Below are 23,895 nucleotides of genomic sequence, written 5' to 3' on the forward strand. Positions count from 1 at the left end.
CGCCAGCCCCTCCAGCCTTATCTCCAGTGACTGTTCCATTTATGACATCCTTCAAACTTTACCCCCTTTCCAGTTTCCACCTGCAGAGAGCCTGGGAGCTTATTCTGGGCGGCGCTGTTCAGATGCCACTGCTTCCGTGAGGCCTCCAGCTGCCTCGCAGGGACTTTGCCTGTTGCCCCTGCCAGGTGTTGTTACAGACTTATCTGGTTCCACTTATTGGACAGGGCGGTGTTAGTCCTGCGTTGTGATAAGGAGACTTGCTCATCTTTTTCTTTTCCACACTCCTCCCATATCATAAGTAGCTCATGTTGGTTGCATTCAAATGGCATTTTTATACCCACTATTTGATCTCTAGCCTCATTTTACCAGTTCCTATATATACTGTATGAGTTAGCTGGAAAAGTGCTCTCAGGAAAGGCCTGGCTTTGATGCTTCTGTGACATAATGTGTCAATGTAAGGGTGAAGTAGATAGTTCTGTATTCTTCTGCTGAAGAGTTTTTACGCCACAAACACCACAAAATTACCTCCCACCAGATCACAGTATAAGGAAGTGCTTTTTCTTCCTTTAGTGGAACGTCAGGGGCGGCAGGCAGGAGCTTGAATAGCTTCTGATTTGTGTGTACTGCTAACTGGGAGCTTGACTCTCATAAAAGCAAAGCTCTGAAAGGAGAAGAAATTCTGGCTTTTGGTAAAGAGAAGGGCGTCCCGAGGAGTTTCAGATGACCAGGGGAAGCGGACCTGGAGCTCGGGGCTGAGTTCCAGGGGGCTGCACAGGGTCCCCCTGGTTGGCTCCCGAAGGACTTGAGGAGGCAGGTGAGACTGATAAATGAGCAGACTCATCAGCTTACTCAAGGGGGCTGTTTCCCTTCCTGCTGTTTCTGTAAAATCTTTAGAGCCTAGAATGCTCCTACCTTCAGCACATAAAGCAGCCAAGCCAGTTTGACCAGCGTGAGGGAAACACCAAACAAAGCTGCCAACTGTAATCACATGAACAGTAGTTACTAATTATCTCAGGGCCTGTGTGGGGAAAGATACTGCAGCTCACTGATTGGATCCTGAGGTCAAAATAACTCCACATCAGTCCAAGCTCTCCACGGAGTAGCAAGAGGAGCTTTGGGAGACATTTTAAGGAGGACAGGTACTGCCTCCGGCTAAACTGCACCTGTCCACATTCCAGCCGGCCCAGCCCATGGAATGGAGCAGCAAAACCGGGGTCTTTACGCACGCTGAATATGTGTGAACCCCACAAGACTGAAGAAAGAGAAGTGGAAAAGAAAGGACGCTGGGGCCCCAACTGGGAGTATGGAGATCGGTGCAGTGTGTGGAAGGGCGACCGTGCAGTGCTGGATGAACGGGGCAGAGGAGATGACCTGGGATCGAGCCACACAGGGCAGAATTGGCACCACAGAAAAAGGCATTGTGGATACTGGGATTTTGAGCAGAGTGAGCAAAGCTATCTGAGCTGCAAGGCAATGAAGGAGATTTGGGAGGACCCTATGTACCCCAGAAACATGGCTCCAGGCTGCGGTAGTCAGAGGAATTCAGAAAATGTAGATTCTGGGAATCTGAGCCCTGGGACTAAGGCCGATTGGCTCACAGGAAGCCTGGATGTCACCTGCAAGTCCGGAGATTGTGGATCGAGGAAGGGCTACAGAGACTGTGAAAGTTTGGGTTATAACCCAAAGGACTCAAAGGAAACTAAATCATGGGGTTTGTATGATTTTTGGGGGGATTTTGGGCAACCTCAAAACAGGCATATGAACCACAGGAATGTTAATTATAACCTAGAGGATTATAAAGAAGTTAATTTTAATTACAAAGACCTCAATGATTTGTATCATGTTTCTGGGAGTTATACTGCTGGTCAGTCTGTGGACTTCTCACATTTGAATGGTGTCAGTGAAGGTAAGGAGTTTGTCAAATACTGTGAAGAGGACAGGACTGGTGATCAAAATGACAACCTCTCTCCCAAAGCAAAGACTCGTGCCACAGATCCCAGTAAGTTTGTTACAGAAACTAAAGGTTATGATATTCCGTTTGCAAGCTGTGCATATAAAAATCGGGATTGCACAGAAACAGATTCTGCCTATCAGATGAGGAATTTGGAGTATTATGACATTGACAAGCCAGGAGGGACAGTGCTGGGCAGCAGTGGGACCTGGGGTGCTCTGTGGACTCAGCCGGAGAGGGGAGACCCAGAAGGTCCTTGTGGGGTTCCTTCGGGCCCTGCCTCAGAGGAGACCCTCAGGAGCTCAGAGGAAGACAGAGAATTCATCTGCTCAGACACCTGGAGAAGGAATAGCTGCTTCCGCCGGACAGCACCCAGCACCCTGAGACGCTCAGAATTTGTGCAGAACAGGAAAAGCAGCCAAGGTATGAGCATAGGCAGCCTTAGAAAAGTAGAGCATGAAAATAGATTAAAGGGCGATTATGTCAGTCACCAGAAACACATGTACACTTAAGGAATCTGGCTCCCAGAATTCTTATGAAGTGTGTCTAGTGTGAGAACAGCCTCTGAGATTTAACTCCTTTGGGGGAAATGAGCTTCTTCCATGGAGCTATGAATATGCAGCAACTTTCGAAGTCAGAATACTTGTGGTTTTCTTCTACCTTGCTTGTTTTCGTCAGTCATCTCTGATCCCAGATATATTTTCATTCTTTAATATTTTTGTTTTATGGAGACAGTAAGTTCATTACCAGGGCACCAAGCTAAAATTTATTTTTCCTGGCTTGATCTTTTTCTCATTCCCTACACTTCATCAAATACTGTGAGAAAAGACTTAATTTAACAGATTGTTCATTTCTTGGCATTCAGGACTGTTGAATGCTGAGCACTAATATGCATGTGGAATTCAGCAGATTATTTCAGGGTACTTTGTACACAGTAAGCATTCAAGTCACTGCATGACTGAGCCTTCATTAAATTACCTGTGAAGTGGGCGTTTTAAGAGTTTCATCACATGGAAGATCCGCTTTCTTGTTGTTTTGCCTTCTCTAGTTCCCTGGAATGAATTTTATTTAGTAAGTAAATTTGTTGCGGTAGTTTTTATGCTTTGGACTCCCTGTTTAAATCTTTACACTTATTGTATATGTTATCCTCATACCAGTCTTTCTAGTTCTGGCCGATTTGGGGGAAATTCTGGTTATGGCCAGAGGGCAAAGGTTAGAGTAAAAAATGTGGGCAGTCTGAAACTTGCACCTCGCCCCTTCCTCCTAAGTGGAAAGTTTCTCCTAGATCTCCTTCAGAATAGTTCCCTGGTTAGATTTGTAGCATTTGTTTTTGGGTCTTATCTAAGACTGAAAAGATAAGACCTGGGGTGCCAGAAACTGCCAGCAGTTGATCTCCAGGGTCTCCCAAAACAGCTTGCCTTAGCTTGAATCTCTGGGGCACCATCCCTGAAAAGGCAAGCTCCCTGCCTGCACTGGTCAAGATAAAACTGAAACCAAACCCGACTTCAGTTGGGAAGCTGAGATACTTAGTCACTAGTCTTTTATTTTCTAGGTGAAATGATAGGAATTGAATAACTTCTAAATTCCTTCCTGCTCAGAAAAAGGCTGACTCTGTGGTTCTTCCTGTTGATTTTGTGTTGTGCCTATTCCCTGCCCCCATGACTGTTCCTTAGATGAGCTTTGGCTCCTGCCTGTAGTTCCTCATTGGAGGCGCCTGCTGGAAGAACTGCGTGCTGCGGCTGCGCATGCCAGGGGCGAGCCCATGTGGGCATGTGCCCTCTGGTCTCTGAAGCCAGCTCACTGTATCATCATTTCCATTTTTACAACTCCTTGTATTTGAGAATTTAACTTTTGCTAGTACGTTCCTCTTTAGTTCCATTGACCCTCCCACCCCACATCCTCCTTGACCTGTTGTAAAACTTAACCAGTGCCATAAATCTGTTCGCCGTCTAACCTTGTTCACTAGCTGCGCTGCAGCACGTGCCACTGCCCTCCCTGGTCACACAGCCACAGCTTGTAGTCACAGGCAGGAAGCAGCCTGGCAGTAGTTTGAGTTCTGCCTTGAATTCAAACCTTGGCTCCGGTATTTACTGAAATGTAAACTTTTGACACATTTCTTTGCCTTTGAGCTTTGGTGTCTTTAGCAGTAAAAGGTAAATAGTAGTATCTGTCTCATAGTGAGATAATATAAATAAAATACTTAATCACATGTCTGGAAGATACAGGTGCTTAAAATGGCTTCTTCACCGCGTACCTCTGCCCCTTTCCCATTTACAAGTGGCCCTGCCACACTGTGACTGCTGCTCCCCCCCTTGAGGTTCAGGTTGACCCGGTCTGGACCTGCCGGCTCTCGGCTCTCGACTGGTTCCCAGCTCAGGGTCAGTCCGCCGAGTGGAATACGCTGCCCCTCGGTCCTGCTCTTCCCCCACTCGACCCCTGTTCCCCTGGAAAACAGGCCTGCAGCGGCTGCCCTGGCCTGTCTCTGGGCCAGAAGCCAAGTCCTTCTACCAGAAGTTCCCCTTCCCTTCCTGCCTTCTCAGTTCTTTCTCTGGTGCAGGCCAGGACCTCAGGTTCAGTTCGGGCAGGTCTGCTCTGGTGTTGCACTGACCTAGGGTGTGCCCCGAGTCCTGGGAGTCTTGCTCCTAAGATGTGTGAGGAGCCTTCGGGGTTTCATTGGAAGGCTGGAGGTGCCTGTTGACCCTCCTCACTGTGGAAGCTCAGATTTCAAACTGTTTTCCCAGAGACACACAACAGAGGGGGCACATCTGTGTCACCTGCGGCAGAGACAGAAGAGAGGATTGGGACTAAGGGAGGGGGTGACAGTGAGAAGCACAGAGGGACGTAGTATTGTACAATGAGGGGAGTGGTGGCGAAGATAGACAAGTGTGTCCTGAAAAGGTTGTCCTTAAAAGTTTGCCTAGTGATTGTGGTAGAGCAACAGAACCCAAGAAAATTCTGTTTTTATTTTTCTCCTTAGCTAAGAAAAACCCACATAGGGATGAAGGCACTTTTGGTAGTGCTTGAAGCAGTTCAGACTTTGTGGGACTCTGATAGTCAAGGTTTCTTTTGACTGCATTGTGGGAACATGGTCTGTTCAAGCCATTGGCGTAAAAATCCGCCAGTCCTTCTAAGAAATTCCCTTTTTATCTTGGCTGATCTCACATGCTGACTGTTAGAGTCTCTGTCACTTCAGAGAGGCCAGGGGTAGGCACTGACTGAGCAGGGACAAGTGGCCAGAAAACAGCGGTGGAATGTCACGATCCGAAATAACAGTAAGGCCGGCGCCTCTTCAGTGTGCGCTTCGCAGTTTTCAGAGCACTTTGCAGCTTTCATCTGAGGGTTTTGCACTGCTACACGTCACCTTATCCATGACATTTACTGAGTTGATGGCCCAGTTAGACAAAGATTATGCTCCCAAGACCCCGACCAGGGGCGGAAACCAGCGGTGCTCTGACCCACTGTCCTCTCCCCCGTTTCCCTCATCTTTCTCATCTTTCTCTTGCCATCTTTGCTTTTCTCCAAGCTTCAGCCGTGGTCTCCTCTGACTGCAGACCAGCCCTTTCCATTTAGTCAGAGTTCCTACTCCTCCTTTTTTTCAGCTCACACATAACTGGTTTCCCAGCATGGCCTTGAGACATTCGTACAGGTTCTGCTTCTGTTTCTATCCAAATACCCAGGAGAGTGTGTGAGTATAAGTGACTACACTTGGTTCTGTACTCAGGTCTCATCGTAGGGATTAACGATTCATTGACTAGACACACACCGCAGTCCAGATGACAGTGGTGGAGCAGGGGTGGGTCACCTAGTTTAAGTCATGGCTACCACACATGGTCAGTGGTGCCAGCCTGGTGGGTGGTGGCTCTGGAGGTCACAGCAAACCAGTGCTGGGCCAGCCCAGACCAGCCTTGGCATTTGGAAGAGGGTGGAGGTAGGTTTTCGCTGCTGTGGTGGCGGGTATGGGGTCTGCAGGAGCCCACGGCTGCGAATAGAAAGCAGCACATGCACAAAGCATGCAAGGTGACTTTATAAGTGCTATGGGGCGGGTCTAGGAGCCTTCCCACCTTGGTCTTCTTACCTGTGTGGTCTTATGTGAACCAATCTCACTATGCCACTTCATCAATAAAGTAGGTACTGTACCTCCATGATATGAAGATTAAATGACTTTATAGAAACATGAGTACCTGGCAGAGCGCGGGGAGCCTGGCACGTCGCGAGCTGTGAGACAGGAGCTGGCGCCGAGACCTGCAGTCGTTGCCCTTAGTCCAGCACCGAGCCCCAGAGCCCTTACTGGCCACGCTCACTCTTTTTATATTATCCTTGGTCTCGTGAATGTACACCTTGCCTGTTCAACTAGTTCGCCACAGCAGACGGAAATGATTTTAAGGACCATCTGGATGGGCCCTGTGACTTGCCGCTTCTTCACCCCAGGCAGATGCAGTGACTTCCCTGAAGCCTGACGAGAGCTTTGAAGGGCCTCAGCTTCCTTCAAGTTTGCCCCTTCTCCCAGCACGTTGCTTGGTAGCGCTCTACTTGACAGTCACGCAGTTCTCGCAACGAAAACTTTGAAGAGGATATTCCGGGTAACTGATTTTTTGGGGGGGTGAAGGGGAGCCCCCAGTTTTAAAAGATCTAGAAAATGTTATGAGAGCAAGTGGAAGGAATAAAGGTAAAAGACAGGAGTTCTGCTTTTATAGAACAAAATAGAGAAATCATAGAGGATTATGTAAACGAGCAAATTTTGAAGCATCCCTCTAGTGTTGTTATTAAAAATGGAACTATAATGCAGGGAGTGGCTGCCCCCTTACTGAGAACGCGTGTAACCCAGAATAGGCCTTGACATTCCTGGAAAGCACTGCTGGGGAGGCTGGTTTCAGGGATGCTTTCTTGTTAGCTGTGTGGTCCCAGGCCAGTCATCTCATTCCCTGATGCCTGTTCCTCATTTGTAAATGATGAGCAACAGTACTGTTCCTCAAGGGATTTGGTAAATATAGCATCAGGTGTGTGCGTGCTTGCAGAAAATAGCTTTCATGGCTGACTACAATCAAAATTTGCTTACTTAACAGTGATAATTTATTTCTAATGAATAATGTTACACAAACTATCTTTGCCCTCCTGGTTATCTCACACTTCTGTGACTCTAGTAAAGAGAGAAAAACATTTGCTAATACAGGGTTAAACTGCTGCTCCCTAAAGATGAAATAACCTGCAGTTGTGATCACAGCAGGAGCATCTCTGGGATTTGTGTTTGGTGAGCTGCTCAGAGATGGCGTTTTGGTTAATCCTCCCGGTGAACTTGCTCTCTTGGCAGCGGCAGCAGAAGGCACTGACCCTCAGCTTGGGCACTTGGCTCTTCTAAGGGCCAGGTGAGGGCCCTGAAAAAAGAAAGGGCTATGGGGAACTGGGGCTAGGTTTCCCCAGGTGGGAACCCAAGCGGGGATTTGACTTGAGGCTCTTTGCCCAGATAGGCTGGGCAGTCACTGAGCTAAAGCAGCAGTGAGGCCTGCAGAAAGACCATGACCCCAGCGCTGAAAGCTGTACACTGAGTAGGATAAACTTTGTCCAAACAGAAGTTCTGTGGGTGCTAAAGGAGGGGGCTGGGTGGGCTGGCCTGAGAGATGTGGTAATTCAGAAAACCAGGATGTAAGACTCTCTCACTTGGGCCTGGGAAGAAGATGAGCTGATTCCTCTAAGAGCTTCCAGACAGTTTGCTAAGCAGGTGTTTGTGTTTTCTTGGTTTACTTATTAGGCCACAAATTGTTGTCTCAATAGTATCATTATCTATTAAGCAAGGAAAGAAACATCAGATTATCAAAAAGTAAAGAACGAATTTGAATGGATTGGTAGAGTAATTGAAAATCACTATTAGTGCTGGAATATTCTTGTTTTTAGTCAAATTCTCTTCTCCATTCATTCTATTATATTTTCACATACCAAGATTACATGTTCACAACAGAAAAACTAGAAATAGGTGAAAAACCAGAAAAAAAATCAGAATTCCTGTCACCGTCAAGACTTTTTCCTTTCCAAATATATGCATGTACCTTTTTTTCCCTTTTTAGCAGTTACATTTCTTTCACAGATGGTTTTGTGACCTGCTTTTTTCACTCAGCAACACACACTAGACACTTTCCCACATGAATGAGCACGCATCTGTGTCTGAGTGGCCATCATCATCTCTGCAGATATACCATCACTTATTTAATCAACCCCTTTTGGGAGAAAATGTAGTTGTTTCTACTTAAGTTGTTAATACTTTTTTCCATCTGCCTTAACAGTTCCACTTTATGAGTTATTTTTATAGTATTTTTGAGATATAACTGACTTGCAACATTGTGTGGGTTTAGGGTGTACACCATGCTGTTTTGCAGAATGACTGCCAATGTAGTTTTAGTTAATATCCATCACCCCACACAGTGACAGTTTTTTTCCTGTGATAAGACTTTTAAGGTTACTCTCAGTAACTTCCAGCTATGCACTATGGTACCACCATTCGTCACCATGTGGTGCATTATGTCCCCAGAACTTATTTATCTTATAACTGTAAGTTTGTACTTAATTCAGTTTTAAAAAGCAAACATATACACACACAGTATCTGTGGCCAGTATGTTTCTAATTTTTTTAAACATTCCTCATCTTTGTACCTGTACCCAGTTAGTTCCATAGACTAACTTAAGGCCCTAAAAGTAGAATCTTGGGTTAAAGGGTTTTACTTTTTTTAAATTTAAGTAGAACAAAGTGGTCAAGGTTTTTACCTGTTGCCCTATCCCTTTGGGTACCAAACCTATCAAGGTTTCCAGGAAAAAGCTGAAGTTTCCTGAAAGGGGGAAGTGTGTGTGTGTGTGTGGGGGGGGGGTGTCTCTGCCCTTCTCTTTAAGGTGAACAGGACTTAAAGCAAAAAAGAACCATAATTAGGACCTAAGAAAATGGGCCCTTTGCTTCCTTTCATGTAATTTGTGCCATGCATAATCCAGAATAGTACTGAATATCTGCTGTACATGACCTTACTGGACTTGATCCTGTGTGGGCTTATTTACATTATACTTGAGTGGGGATTCTTAGCTCTAGCGATAGGAACAGATGCATATTTGCTTAAATGCATAATTATTCACTTGATGGTAGGCCAGGTGTGACCTACAGAGGCTAAGTTGTGCACTAGCATCCCGAGGCTGACTTTATCATCAGCCAAAAGTAAATTGCAGTGACAGCTCCCACCATTGCCTGGCTGGGAAAGGACTGTGCAAACAGCTGCCGGCCCAGGCCCCAGACCTGCAGCCAGCCGAGTTCAGTCTCAGCCTTCTACTTGCTGGGCCAGTTACTGATTTCTCCTTGTCCTATGTCAGTGACCAGGGACATCAGTCAGGACTTGATGAGGATTTAAGTAAGCTCTATTTGTAAAGCACCCAGAACAGTGCTTGACACCCAATAGTAGTAAGTGCCACACATAGTAATAAGTGAAGACCAGTTAAAATAGGGGCCCTCCCTGGTGGCACAGCAGGTTAAAACGCAGCACTAAGAAGCTGAAGCCACTTCAGCATGAGTTCAGTCCCCGCCCCGAGGTGACCCACGTGGCACAGCAGACCTCTCCTGATCCCCCCGCTGCTCCCCTCAGCAGTGTACTTCCATCAGTCGGCCTGTTCTGTTCCCTGCTCTGTCTCTGGTGAATGCTCTCACCGTCCCTGCACCTCTGGCCTGTACCCAGTTCTGTAGGCATGAATAATAAATCTTAAAAAAAAAACAAAACAAAACAGTTAAATGTCCAGCTGAAAGGAGCTCCACGGGATGAAGGGGAGGCCTCACAAGTTGATTTTAGAAGCAGCGGGCAGGGCTCTTTGCCAAAAGTTGTCCTCTCAGATGGCTTAAAACTTCACCAGTAGTGATGTATCTCAGCCAGTGTATTTTGTTTTAAACTACTGGCAAGATATTAATATATTCTTGTGAGATTAAAAAGTACTGACTTAGCTCAAGTCTACATCTATCCTTCAACTGGGGTTCCCTCTTGAGCCACACTGATGAGTGCGGTGTTTCTCCTTCGAGACCTTTTACTGTGTAACTGTAGGTCACATGTGTATACGAAATATATGGAGGTTTTCAGGTTTTCTTCTTTCTTTTTTTAAAACAATGGCATGACCTACAACTTCCTTTGCGTTGGTTTCTTTTAAAGGATATCTTGTATGCATAAACAATTAAATCTTTAAAAAAAAAAAAAAGATAAGTGTCCAAGAACTGCCAGCCCCTCTGAGTCACTCTGTACTGTTCTCACTGTCCTGGGACCAGCCAGCTGGGTCTGCTGCGTTCTGATGGCTTTTGAGTGAGGTACCTTGAAGCAGAAGGTCTGGTTCCCTTAGCAAAGTTGGGGCCCAGTGAGGGCAACCCCTGGCCTGGAGAGGGACTGCGGAAGACATGTCTTAGGGCAACGGAAGTAGACAGAGGCCGCCAGCTGTCTTTCCACCTGTCGTCACCATAGACAGATGGACCTTCAGAACACTTGCCCTGAAAAGAGCACCCCACAAAAGTAGGCTTTAATCGGGGTAGGGAAGGGAAGAGGTAGGATGTTAGCCTAACATTTTTTGAAGTCTCCTCAGTGAAGTGAAGCAGAAGGAGCAAGATAAAGACCAGTGGTTTCACCTATGTGTGGGATATGGAGAAACCAAAAGGTCAAAGAAACTTTAAAGGATCCTTGAAAACTGACCCCAGATCCTAGGTGTCCTGGAGAGGGGGCAGAAACCCAGAGGATGGAGAGGTGAGCACAGTGGACTGTGGTGGTGGTGGTGGTGGGGGGCGGTAACCATGGCGACCACACCTGGGGAAGGAAATGTTATGGGGGGGACAAAAGGATGTAAAATAATGGCGTGTCTTTTAAAATAAAACATAAAATGAATAAATAAAACAGCAACGGCTCCCCTTCAAAAAAGAAGCAAACCCAGAAAGACTGCTGCAGTAAAAGGCAACGGTTTCCGTGCTGGAAAGGGAAGGCTGGGGGGACAGCTGCCCCCCTCCCCCGGGGCCGGCTTCCCCTGTCGGTCCAGCACGAGGATTCCAGCGCCATCCTTTAGGGCTGGCCCAGCTGAGCGAGCCTGGGGGACTTGGGGTCATTCATATGTAAATATGGGAGAGCCTGGGGGAAACTCCGACCCTACTCAAAGGATTTTAGGGGGGTGCTGAACATTCCAGAGCTCTGGGAAGATTCTCCTCCGCCTGCGTAACCCTCGACCCACACGTATGCGCCGCAGAATTTTGACTCTGCAAGTTCCACCTGGGGTTGCCCGCGCCTGCGAGGAGGCAGCGAGAGCCGGCCGGCCGCCTTCCCGCCCAGGTGCAGCGGGGGACCTGGCCGGGGAGTCCACGATCGCCCCCGCCGCAGACAGAGCCAGCTTGCCGAGGCCCGGCCGGAGTGAGTGGCCTTCCTCCGCACCCCGCCTTTGAAGTGTGGCGGTTAGCGCTGCGGGGAGCTGCTGGGGGCCGGAACCCCTTCCGTGGGCACTTGGAGGGCTGAGCCGGACGGTGGAGCGCTAACGGAGGGGGAGGGGCAGCTTGAGAAAGTGGAATCGGGCTTGGGTGGGGTGATGGGAGGGGAAATAGAATGAAACACCAGCCGCCCCTAATTGTTTTATCTGGCAGGGGGTTAGCGCCGCCGGCCCTGCGCCTTCCCGGCTCCAGGGCTTTACCGAGGCGCAAGCTGGCCTGCACCTTTTATTGGTAGGCTGACGGCGGGGCCACGCTCCTAATGATTTTGCTCGTCTCGTTCTTAACGATTTTGTCCATCTTACAGAAAAGTAGATGTTTCAGGTATCTGAACAGAGCGTTTCCTCTGTGGGGCATTTTACCGTGGGTTGGTGCAGGTGGTGTTTTCGTGGGAAAGGACTAACTGACGTTATTGCCTTGTTTAATTGCCTCAACTCGGCAGAGCATGTTTTATTATCCTCCGTTTTTTACACATGAGGAAATCGAGTCCCGGAGGTAAAAATGGGTTTTCTGGAACTCCCCAGCATGACTCAAAGCCGCGGTCTCCACTGCCGGGGCTGCGGGTGCCGGCTGCCTGCTCGCGCTTGGTTGTGCCAGATACCCGGTGTGTGGACCAGACTTCTAAAAAGAATTTATTTGGAATAATGGAAAATCAGTCTCACATTTGGAGCTAATAAATCAAACCAGTGATTTCTAGTTGGACTTAATCCTTGAATATTAATATATGTGTGAAACTGAAGGTCCCTGCAGCCTCAGAAAAACTTAGGATTTTGTTGAAAATTCAGATATCAGGGCCCCAGGGAGACTGCAGTTTGGCAAAATACATTCTACTGGGTTTTTGCTTTAAAGAAAAAAATGTTTTTAAAAGACTGTTCAAGAGTTTGTAAACCTACCTGCCCTCCCAAAAGATTTGCTGCCAGTTTATAGAACTATTACATTTCCCCCTCTCTTTAAAAATCTAATTGCTGGCTTGTGATTGATCAGTGTTTGCTGGTGTGTTAAGCTTTGAACTATTGCAGTAAAAAAAAAAAAAAAAAAAACCTGGCTTTCCTACAGAAAATGCGAGTGAAGTTTTTTAAGATTTGAAACAAATAAGCCCCTGACTTTTTCTAGTTGAGATTCCAGTCTAGTGAGGCAAAAATAGCTCCAGGATTAAGTGTGTGGGTCTTGGATTTCGATATATTTAGATTCTAATTCCAGAACTGCCTTTTTCTGTTTTTGTAATGCAAATGAATCAACTTTTCAAAGCCTACATTTTCTTATTAAACAATTATACAACTTCAAAGTTTTGGTGTGAATATTAAGTTCCCAGATATAGTATTTAAAAGTGTATCTCACGGTATGAATTCAATAACATTCTCCTTTTCCAGCACTTTTAATCCATTATCAAAATGAGCTGCTTTTGTCATTCATGGGACATATTTGGTGTGAGATTCTATTGTTTTGAAATCACAAAGAAACTTTAAGACAAGGCCATTGAAAATAAAGTTTATGTGCACTACAGCTAATTTATAATTGTAATTTAGCATTCTGATAAGAATTATGCTTGAAATGTGAAGTTCAAAGACTTGTGTTAAATAATACCAAATTTATGTAAAATTACAAAGGTACAAAGAACGTTCATATATCTTTATTCGAGTTTACTAGTAGTCAGCATTTTTATTTTTGTTCTCACTGGATATCTATGTCCATATCTAGAAATCTCTGTATGGTTTCTCCCCGAGCTATTTGCATTCATCACTGCAGGTATCATGACCCTTGGTAAGCATCAGTGTATATTTTATTTGAATGTGGATCCTCTCAGACAGGAACCATAGATTTGTTGTTTCAGGAAAAAAAAAATTTTTAAAGATTTATTTAGTTATTCATACAGAACTGGGGTACAGGCCAGAGATGGGGAGGGTGAGGGGATTCACCAGGGACAGAGTGGGGAGCAGAACAGGCAGATTGACAAGTACACTGCTGAGGGGAGCAGAAGGGGCCTACCACCATGTGGATCTCCTCGGGACAGACGGGGATCGAACTCATGCGAAGTAGCTTAAATTTCTTAGTGCTGTGCTTTAACCCACTGTGCCACCAGGGAGGGCCCAGTTTTCAGGAAAATTTTAATTGATTTAGTTATTTTTCTAACCTGTAGTCTCATTCCAGTTTCATCAACTGACCCAGGGCTGTCCACTCGACCTTTTCCCCACAGACCAGGGTCCAGTTCAGAATCACCTACTGCGTGTATTTGTCGTGTAGTTATCTTTCCCTAGGAACTACCTCTCCAGAACTCTGTTTTTCATGATATATTGTAAGGACTGTAAATCCTCAGCTTGGGTTTTTTCTGATGTTGTATTTCCTGAAGATTTGCTTCAGATTGTGCATTTTTGACTGGTAGTTACCTAAAAGATGTGACATTTGGAAGCACATGATGTCTGTCTCACCTGGATGGTAGTTTTGATTACTCAGAGATGGTGTTTTCTGTTATTCCACTATATTATGGCTGTTTTTCATTTTTATAATCAGTAAGTAAGTTATAATAAATGATTCAAAGCTGAGCAACTCATCAAACCACACTATCCCCAGTAATGATGATTTCCCCCACGGATAACTCGTGCCTGAACCAAATTTTATTTGATGGTTGCAGAATGATGTAACAGGTGGCTGTAAAAGCTAGCAACAAGGAACATGATTTGTTTCTATTTTTAGATCATGCAGTGGGGTTCTGTAGAGGTTCTTTTACTTAAAATGCCATGAAAGACATTTATATTTACAGTACCTGTATCTGTCTTCCAGAGAAGTTGAAGTAACAACAACAAAAAACCTGCTTATGACTCTCCATTGATGTTTTGATAGGGAGAACGCCAGCATTTTGGTATATTTCATTACACAGGAATGTTAGTCAACATTGTCCACCCCAATGACAGCCCCCCCAAGGCCCCACAGACAGCCCCCCCCCCCCCCTTTCCTTCCTTATATTAATATATGTATTGGTAGGTGGTCCAAGTGCTCTTTTTTTTTTTTTTTTTTTTAAGATTTATTTGTACATACAGAACTGGGGCACAGGCCAGAGGCTCAGGGATGGCAAGAGGCTTCACCAGAGACAGAGTGGGGAACAGAGTGGGGAGCAGAACAGGCAGATTGACAACGAAGTACACTGCTGAGGGGAGCAGTGGGCCAGTCAGGAGAGGTCTGCCGCGCCATGTGGTCGCCTTCTCCTCCGGGGCTGGGCAGGGATCGAACTCTTGGGGAAGTGGCTTTAGCTTCTCAGTGCTGTGCTTTAACCCGCTGCGCCACCAGGGAGGGCCCAGTAGTGCTCTTCTTAATACACCACTTCAGTGTCTTTACTCCCAGCTGGGTAGTTCTGCTGCTGGGGGGAGGAGGAAGGGAGCAGGTGTGACATCTAATTTGGGGAAAGCACTTCCTGTTAAGAGCTTTCAATGTCTTTCCCAAGAAGGCTGTGCACTTTGTTTTGTCCTCAAACTGTGGGCCAGCTAGTCCTTCTTGCGACAAATTGTAGAAATGGTGTCTCCCAGATGGGAGAAATTCTCTCTGCAGGGCTGTAGCTTTTCTAAGCTCTTTGTTCATGGTTGGAACTGACGTGTGGAGTAAGATTTCCTGTTAGTGGACAACTGTGAGACCTTTGGTTCTCAGGGAACATGTTCTTTCCAACTCTACCCCTGACGAGTCACGTCTTACCATCCAGAGCTGCTGAGCAGGCCTCTTTTTCCTTCTAGAAATGACACTCCTCTCCTCTCAATCGTCTTCACCGATGGCCTCTTCTGGATCCGTGTGTGCTGGAAACCCTGAACAGAGGATGCTGGAAAAGAGATCCAAGGTCATAGAAGAACTTCTTCAGACAGAAAGAGACTATATCCGCGATCTGGAAATGTGCATCGAGCGGATCATGCTCCCCCTGCAACAGGCACAGGTGGGGATGTGGGAGAAAGTTTGCTCTACCTGGAATGTGTCTCTCAGCCTACAAGGAACAGGTGCTTTTACCCCAAAGATTTACTGGGTTTGAAATCAAGACTGTGATGTCTGCTGCTGCTCCTAACTCAAAGTCTGACTTAAGCCCTCAGCATCCTACCACTTATGTCCACTGTCAATGTACCAAACTGACTGCAGTAATTTCCCAGGACATTTTTATTTCGGGGAGCTGTAAACATTTCCAGGGAATCTAGGTTGTTACTTTGTGGGACGGTTGTGCAATAATATAATGAAGCTTGGGGATGCTGGGTTACCTGGTTTGAGCTCTGATTATGGAAGGATATATGTACTCAGGACACCCTCACTAACTTTGTAGGAAAGGTTAACAGCATCTTAAGGATTTACAGTCTTGATAGCTTATTACTTGGCCAGCTGGATTGTCTTGGGTTCTTCCCTGGGCGCATTCACTTCCAGCTTCTGGAGGAACTGAGTGGTGCTATCTGATTTGCAGACAGATGGAGGGTGGGGGCTAGATTTGTATCACAATATAATAATTGTTCATAGTCACTTTACTAAGATAATAAGGAAGTGGCAGGTAAGCTGAAGGTAACTGTGTGAAGGACAAAGGATGACACTGAAGATAGTGTTGGGTGTTTCTGTTCTGGAAGCTTCATGAGAGTGAGGGAAGAAGGCCTAGAGCAATGTTTGTGCCATCCTTGAGGTGTTCCTAATATGAATGATAATTTGCCTCCGTTTCACTTCCATGTATTTTGGCATTTTGTTTCCTGTTCTCAGGTACCAAACATTGATTTTGAGGGACTTTTTGGAAATATGCAGATGGTGATTAAGGTTTCAAAACAATTATTGGCTGATCTGGAAACCTGCGATGCCCTAGGTATGAGCCCCTGGCAGTATTTTTAACTTCATTGATGGGGGAGGGAGGGGGGCCCCTTGCTGGTACTGAGCAGCAGTCATACAAGGAAATGAACTTTTAGTTACTTGGTTCAGAGGTTATTTGATCTGCTGCTTCTCCTTTTACTGTAGCCCGCTTTGAGGTGATATAGGGTATTAGCAATGATGTGAGATTTTACATAATACAGTGTTTTTAAGACTGACAGCTCTAGCCTATTAGTGAACCATGAGATCAGTTTGTGGGGAGTGGTCACACCCAGGATAGTATTTTATTTTAATAAAATAAAATAGAATATATAAATGTAAATAATAGTATGACTACAGTTTTTGGAAATGTTCAGTTCTACCTGATGGAGTCATCATTTAAAATGTTTTCATGCGGTCATTATCCAAAATGTTTGGAAACCAATCACCTATTTCTGATAACAAGGGAACTATCTGAATTACTATTGTTATGAAACAGATTATGCCAGCACTTAGCAGCTTACAGCCAGACGCGTGTTATTTCATTTTCTGTGGATGAGGAATCTGGTAGTAGCTCAGCTGAGCTGAGTGGCCCCTGCTCCGTCTGTTAAGAAGTGGGGGTTCGGCCTGGCTGCTGTCTCCTGGGCCTCGAGAAGCCATCTCAGAGGAAACTGACACAGCTCTTGCCGGCTGGGTCTCCATGGACCGTGCTCGTGAACATGGCAGCTGCTTTCCCGGGCTAAGAGAGTGGAGGGAGAGGAAGCTCAGGACGGGCCGTGTCGCCCGTAAGCTGCTCTCAGAGATGGCCACATTTGTCGGTCTGGCCTGGAGCAGGAGGACATCCTAACGTTAGCTGCTTGGTTGGAGTCAGAGCCCCAGCGCTGCCACCTTCTAGCCCGCTCACCGTCCGGGGCATCCGCCAGCAGGAAGGAAGCAGCAGTAACCGGCGTCACTGAAGAGTGAACCTGCCTTTCCTAGGCCTCCCCCACGAGGTTTCTCTTTATTTCTCCTTGGCCAGAACCAGATCACATACTTCAGCCTGAAACGAATGCTGACATGGCAATGGGACCATGATGTCGGCGTAGCAAGACAGTATTTACCCAGCCCACCGGGATCAGGTGGGCACAGAAGCAGAACCAGGGCTCTGTCCTTCCGCAGGGAGGTGGCTGTGGGAGCTCAGCTGAAAGTGCCACACTGACTAGCTCTTGAGTGTTTATAATGAGCCACACAGCCTTTCAGGACGTGTCAGGCATGATCTCAGGTGTTGCCCCCGCCCCCTCGGGGTGTAGGCACTATTTGTCTTATCTTAGAAATGAGGAAACAGGCAAAGAGGGAGGGAATTTGCTCGCGGGCTCATGACTAGCAATCTGCGATGGGACTGACACTCTTGCCATTAACCTCTATGAGAATAGCTGAGAATAGTCTGTTGGCACTTTCTGGAAGGAATAAGCAAAACTGAAGTCCAGATCCTGCTCTCTGCCTAACTGGCCACATCAGGGGGTTGAGGGAGAAACGCACGTTGAACTACTAGGAGGAAGTCACGGTGAACCTGTTTCAGTACAACTGTAAAGCATAAACACCACTTTGTAAGGTTTTATAAGGCATTTGAGATAAGTGTCTGTGGGTCATTTACTTGAATTATGCAATAATTGAGAGTAACTGTTGGCATTTGGCCAAGTGTAATAATTAACCAGTCAATCGTTTTTCTTCCAACTTATTTCATCTACATTAAGACCCACATAATGTTTCCATGTGGAACATAAATATCTTCTATAGGGAAAATATTTTAAGAATACATAATTCCACCCCCATAATATACCAGGTATATTTATTTCTTTATCCCTTCCACTTCTGCACCCAAGACAAGGGATTTGGTGTAGACTGAGATGTGTTGCCTGAATTGTACAGAATTGAAACTGGAAGTCCCGAGAGGCTCAGCCCTAGCGGGGGCAGGAGCTGTGCACAGGGAGACCCACATGGTTGACCGAGCTTTATTTATTTACTTCTTGTATCTATTCTTTATCTTTTATATCATTCTTCATTTTGTGCATTTTTTCATCTCAGTTGTAATCCTCACGGGCTTCCCTCCACAAGGCCAAGCTTTTTGAGGAACTAGCTCAACCCCTTACTCTGCCTGGAAGGGGGTGTGTGTGTTTGTGTTCTGGAATGGAAGCACGTGGAGGCCATGGTTCTGTTAAGTTTTGCTTTAAATAAGTCCAGTTTTAAGATGTTACAAGAGTGTTTATTCAGTGGAGTTTCATTTCTTAAGGATTTCACTGATGAAGTGTGGTTATACGCCTGTCATTTCGGGTGCTTCGCAGGTTTCTAAAAACATTCTTTGCTTGTGTTTTCCCAAGGACCTGTGTTTCTTGGTCACCGGGATGAGCTTGAGGAAACATACAAGGTTTACTGCCAGAATCATGACGAGGCCATTTCGCTGCTAGAAATCTATGAGAAAGATGAAAAGATCCAGAAGCATCTCCAGGACTCCCTTGCAGATCTTAAGTAAGAATTTTGGCTACTTCACTCCCACCATTGCACTTTAGTTGTGCCTTTTAGAAGTGACCCCCATTGGGCTCACCCAGGCGGACACGTGCTGGAACCATGGCCAAGTGTGAGCATTGTGGGCGGGGCCGCTGGCTGTGAAATCATGGCATGGTGCTACAGGCCTTGTCCCCGTGCGCTGCCCTTTCCCCGTAGCATGCCACGGAGCTCTGAAGTGGCCTCCGGCTTGGGCTTTTGTCCACTCATTATCACTTCTAGCTGGACATACAAAATACTGGATTAGCATTTCCAATCAGCAAGATAGTTGGGTATCAGGATACAACAGCGTCCTTGAGAGGGTCCCAGGAAATGACCCCCTTTCTCATGTGATTTCTTCTCTGCCCAACTAAAGGAGGCATTAGTTGGCACTAATATGATCTGACAAGAATGTGAACTCCAGATGAGCATTCTCTCTAATCGCTGTCTCTTTTTCCCATGTTCACGGTCCTGTAGGAACCTGTACAGCGAATGGTAAGTTCCCTTCCCCATGCTGCTGTTCACTTTTTATCCTCTTCTAGATAATTTCCTCACAGCTTTATTTTTCTTCATAGTATTTAGACTTCTGACACTTTGTATATCTTAAGTTTGTTTATTGCCTGTCTCCTCCCTTCCACCAGGGCAGAGACAAAATCCCCACTTGGGTCACTATTAGTCCCCAGCAAATACTTGTTGAAGGGGTGAAATTGGAAAGCGGGGTGAAAGGACAGAGAATATTTCAGAATAGCCCATGTTCCCTGTGTTATGCTGGTGGCGGTGACTGAAGTCTGCATCTCTTTCCCTCTAGGGGTTGCACAAATTACATTAACCTGGGCTCCTTCCTCATCAAGCCGGTGCAGAGAGTCATGCGTTACCCGCTGCTGCTCATGGAACTGCGGAATTCCACCCCAGAAAGCCACCCAGACAAGGGGCCTTTAACCAGCGCAGTCCTCGCAGTCAAGGAAATCAACATCAACATTAACGAGTACAAACGGCGAAAAGACCTGGGTAAGAACAGCAGGGGAGGGCCTGCTTTGCTCAGAATTACTGACTTCTCCCAGGCAGACCAGGCAGCGGCAGGCAGGAGGGCTGTGGTGAAGGAATGAGAAAGGTCGGGGGGAATTGTGCTAGTAAAGTAAGTCGTGATGATATTAAAAGCCCAATCATGGGATACTGGAAAGAAGGTGATAAAGCTTATCACCATGAGAGGCTTTCCCAGGGACGCGAAGCTCCTCAGAGAACCTCCGGTCAGAATTGCTCCTTCGAGGTGGGTCGTGGCTGTCTCAGCTCACTTGAGGCATCCTCGTCAATCCATGCTCACACTGGTTTCCTCCACACGTCCAGCTGGATATTTTACTGCTGCTGCTTGTGTTAGGACGTTCTTCTTTCAGAAAACCCCCGTCTGCCCGTGCCTCTGGCCCGTCAGTCCTGCCCGCTTCAGTCTCTGCCTTCCGGGCTGCGCCCCCTGCCCCTTCCCTGGCACACAGCCATTTACTAAAGCTCGCTCTCTGTAACACTGAGCACGCTGAACCAGTCCTCTCCCTTGCACTGATCTCGCCGAGGCCCTAACGCCAGCCTGCCATGAGTGCAGTATGGCAGCCGCGCGGAATCAGCAGCTCACCTCCTCGGGGAATCAGCCAACAGTGTAAGCTCTTTGCCCGTCTTTCCACTGACCCCCACACTTCATCTGGAGTCGTTTTCCTCGACTCCAGCCATGTTCCCCACACTGGCTGCTGTGCTTCAGTTGTATGTCCATAAATGGTCATAAATGGTGACCGGGATCATTGTTGTCGAAGCGCTTTGAAAACAAGTCTTTGCTCTAGTTTGGGTTGAGGTGTATCCATACTCAGGTGTTTGTTTGTTTGTTTAATATGTATCTCAATTTATTTCACTATCGTGTGGTTGTTCTTTTCCCCCAGTTGGAGATGAGGTAGAACTGAGTAGTTTATAAAGATTCCCAAAGTCATGTTTATTCAGGAGTGGGATATGGATAAATCTTCCTGACACGGTGGTGCATTAGTTTTCCTGATACATTATCTTTTTCTGATGTCACGTAGTTGCCCAGGGCTGCACAGGTCAGAAAGGAAATAGATAGGATTAAGCCTAAGTCCTTTGACTCCAAGGACATGCTTCCTGCACTCACCAGTTTGACTCACTCCCCAGTCCTCAAGTACCGGAAGGGTGATGAAGACAGCCTCATGGAGAAAATTTCCAAACTGAACATCCACTCTATCATCAAGAAGTCCAACCGAGTCAGCAGTCACCTGAAGCACCTCACAGGCTTTGCTCCTCAGGTGAGGTTCCTGCACTTGGGGGTTCATGTCTCTGGCCACTTTTCCAGGGTTCGGGGGCAGCCTGCTTGGTGCTGTTATCACTCCCTTCTTAGTGTGTCCCCTGGGGCTCGCTGGTTGGTGGGTGACTGGTGGTGACATGGATCCATCTACCCGTTTCTCTGGGCCTTGGTGAGCTGCTTGCAACGTGTGCAAAGGCAAATCGGGCCTAGACCAGTCGTAGTCACTGTGCTTCCAGACACCCAGAGAAGCATGTAGTCTGTATGGGGAGATAAAATTAGATGGTAAGCACCTTAAGCTAGAAGGGAGTTAAGAGCTCATCTTAGTTCAACTCCGCATGTCACAGATAAGGAAATGTAAATGTAAGGGATTCAGTGACTTGAAAACCAGTTTATCAGGGTGCTGAGGGTGGGTCTGGAGTCTCCAGCCCTTACTCTGCTGGACCACAATCTTCATGGTACAATTAGTGGAAAATAGAAAATACCAAATAGAAAATAACCATTTGCTGAGTTTTGCAATTTATCCTGTATACAGTGTTTATTTTTAGAAATCAAGAATTCAGTGAGCATGAATTGTGGGCAGACTCAGCCTCTGAAGGGGCCAGGCCTGGCCTGGGGTGGGGGGCAGAGTGCCAGGCAAGGCAAAGGCACCGGGTACCCAGCATGGCGGGCCACAGGCATGCTGGAGAACGCGGCCGCGGGGCTAAGCGGCACGAGCCGGACGGTGGGCCTCTCATGCGTGTGTGTTAGTATGTTCGTGTGTACTGTGGAGCCCGCTCTAAGCCGTGTGGAGGTGTTTAAGTTCAGTTCAGTGTGATTCAGGGAAATGTGGAAGATGTAAAGTTTAAACATTTAAACAGAATGTTTTAGACACTTTTGTCGATAAGGTGGGTTGAGGGGGAGCCCAGACCCACCAACAGCACTGGTTTCTCTTGAACAGATAAAAGACGAAGTATTTGAAGAAACAGAAAAGAACTTCCGAATGCAAGAAAGATTAATCAAGTCTTTCATCCGAGACCTGTCTCTCTACCTCCAGCACATCCGGGTGAGTAGAGACGAGGCGCTGAGCCTCGTCTGGCTCTTACGTCCGCTTCTCCCCGAGCGTGAGGCTGAGTGCGAGCCACCTAACCTGCACGCACAGGTCCATGCTGCAGCAACATGCCTGTTACTGGGATTTTTTAACTAAGCAAAAAATTACAAAATTCACTGTTACCAAAACGATAAGTAAAAATTATTCTTCCCTCCTACTGCTGTCTCCCAGAGTCATCTTCTTTAGAGACATCATCACTTACCACATTCTTCCCTCTCAGAGAACTTTTTATATTGAAGTCATTGATTTAGCTGAAACTGCCCTGTGTAGATCAGGCTAGAGGTGGAAGTCCAGCGTGACTTCTCCAGCTGGTTACCCACTTGTCTCCTTATTGCGTAATCTTCACTGATTTGAAGTGTCCTCTCTCTTCAAAATCTTGCCCTTTGTGTTTTAAGTGTAATTAGATAAAAATTAGGTTTATCAAACTTCTCAGGCGCCCGTTTTCTAAGGGCTCCGAGTACACTCCTAAGCCCCCGGCTCCCAAAGGGCTCATTGCCAGCGCTGGGGTGACAGCCCTGTGGCGGGGTGTGTGCGAATGGCAGCCACTCGGCGCCAGGTCGCGGGCTTCTGACCGCTGACGGTGGAAATGAAGGAAGAAATGTTAAGCAGTTTCAGGGCTTGGGACAGAGAGCTCCGCAGTAACACCGTCAGGCAGAGAGAGTGAGGGCGCCGTCAGGGGCGCAAGTGAGGCCTGTGTGACCCGAGTGTGAACTGGCGTGGAGACTGGTATTTGGAGACTTCACATTTCTTTAAAAGAAAGTGAGAGACCATGTTTCCTGTTAGTTTTTCCACTTGATTAGGAAGATGCCCCAGGTTATCTTCTGACAATACACAAATTTTCTATATGTGCAGATCCTGGACAGAAAGACCAGTAACCTAAAAACAATGTTAAAATACCAGACAGATACCTGAAGTATGATGATGTTTTGGGCTTGAAGTGTGTTTGTGGAGCCTTTACTGCAGCCATATTTTAGTTGGGTCTCTATCAAAGCAATAGGGGTTCCCTCAACTTGAACGAAAGGAGGCAGAGGCCCAGCATGGTTCTCAGTAGCCAGAGGGAGCCAGCTGGGGTTTAGAAGCTGCCCCGGCCTGACAGGAGGAGCTTCCTGTGCTTTGCTTATTTGTTCGCTTAGCACATGACAGCTGAGTCATGGAGCCAAGCGGAGCAAAGCCCTGCCTTGGTGGCCTGCGCGGGTGGGGGTGGGGAGGGGGCAGCGAGGACACAGGAGAGAACAGCATTGTCAGGTAGAGGGGGTTTGGGCCTGACAACGGTAAAGCAGGCAGCAGATTGGGGGGGGGGGGACGGGGCTGTAATTGCCCTCAGGGAGCTGGGCGCGGCCTTTGAGAAGGTGACTGGCCTTTGAGAAGGTGACTGCGTGAGCTGAGACGAGGGCAGAGCCGTGTGCTGTCAGCGCCCTGCCGCTCATTGGATAATGGGTCCCTTGAGAAACCGTCAATTTGGGGACTTCGGAGAGCACCAGCGATGATAAAAGCCCTCATTAGTAATTCTGTAATTAAAAGTTTTAGACTTCTCTCTGTGTGCCACAAGTCACACCTCGCGAGGGGACGGGTGCAGCTTCAGCGAGAGCGAACGACACCGCCGGTCTGTGCGGCTCTGGGGGGTGGGGACGCCCGGCCTTGCTCTAGCTCACGGTGTCCACCACTGGCTGCAGGAGTCGGCGTGTGTCAAAGTGGTGGCCGCCAGGAGCATGTGGGACGTATGTGTGGAGAAGGGGCACCGAGATCTGGAGCAGTTCCAGGAGGTGCATCAGCACATCAGCGACCAGCTCTTC

The 23,895-nt window shown here is 47.0% G+C and overlaps 1 protein-coding gene across 1 annotated transcript in view; it reads left to right on the forward strand.

Annotated features, from left to right (window-relative positions):
- Positions 1-23,895, forward strand: part of DNMBP (dynamin binding protein) — a 50,040-nt gene that overhangs the window by 19,269 nt on the left and 6,876 nt on the right. The window contains exons 4-11 of the mRNA XM_004680543.2: positions 15,134-15,327; positions 16,122-16,221; positions 18,560-18,707; positions 19,200-19,217; positions 19,531-19,730; positions 20,886-21,016; positions 21,953-22,057; positions 23,776-23,895. The exon at positions 23,776-23,895 is cut by the window's right edge and continues 7 nt beyond it. Of these exons, the coding sequence (XP_004680600.1) occupies positions 15,134-15,327; positions 16,122-16,221; positions 18,560-18,707; positions 19,200-19,217; positions 19,531-19,730; positions 20,886-21,016; positions 21,953-22,057; positions 23,776-23,895 (1,016 nt within the window). The remainder of the gene's footprint in view (positions 1-15,133; positions 15,328-16,121; positions 16,222-18,559; positions 18,708-19,199; positions 19,218-19,530; positions 19,731-20,885; positions 21,017-21,952; positions 22,058-23,775) is intronic.

Source organism: Condylura cristata, unplaced genomic scaffold (genome assembly GCF_000260355.1).
Source record: "Condylura cristata isolate star-nosed mole 26May11 unplaced genomic scaffold, ConCri1.0 scaffold00011, whole genome shotgun sequence".
Taxonomy (NCBI): domain Eukaryota; kingdom Metazoa; phylum Chordata; class Mammalia; order Eulipotyphla; family Talpidae; genus Condylura; species Condylura cristata.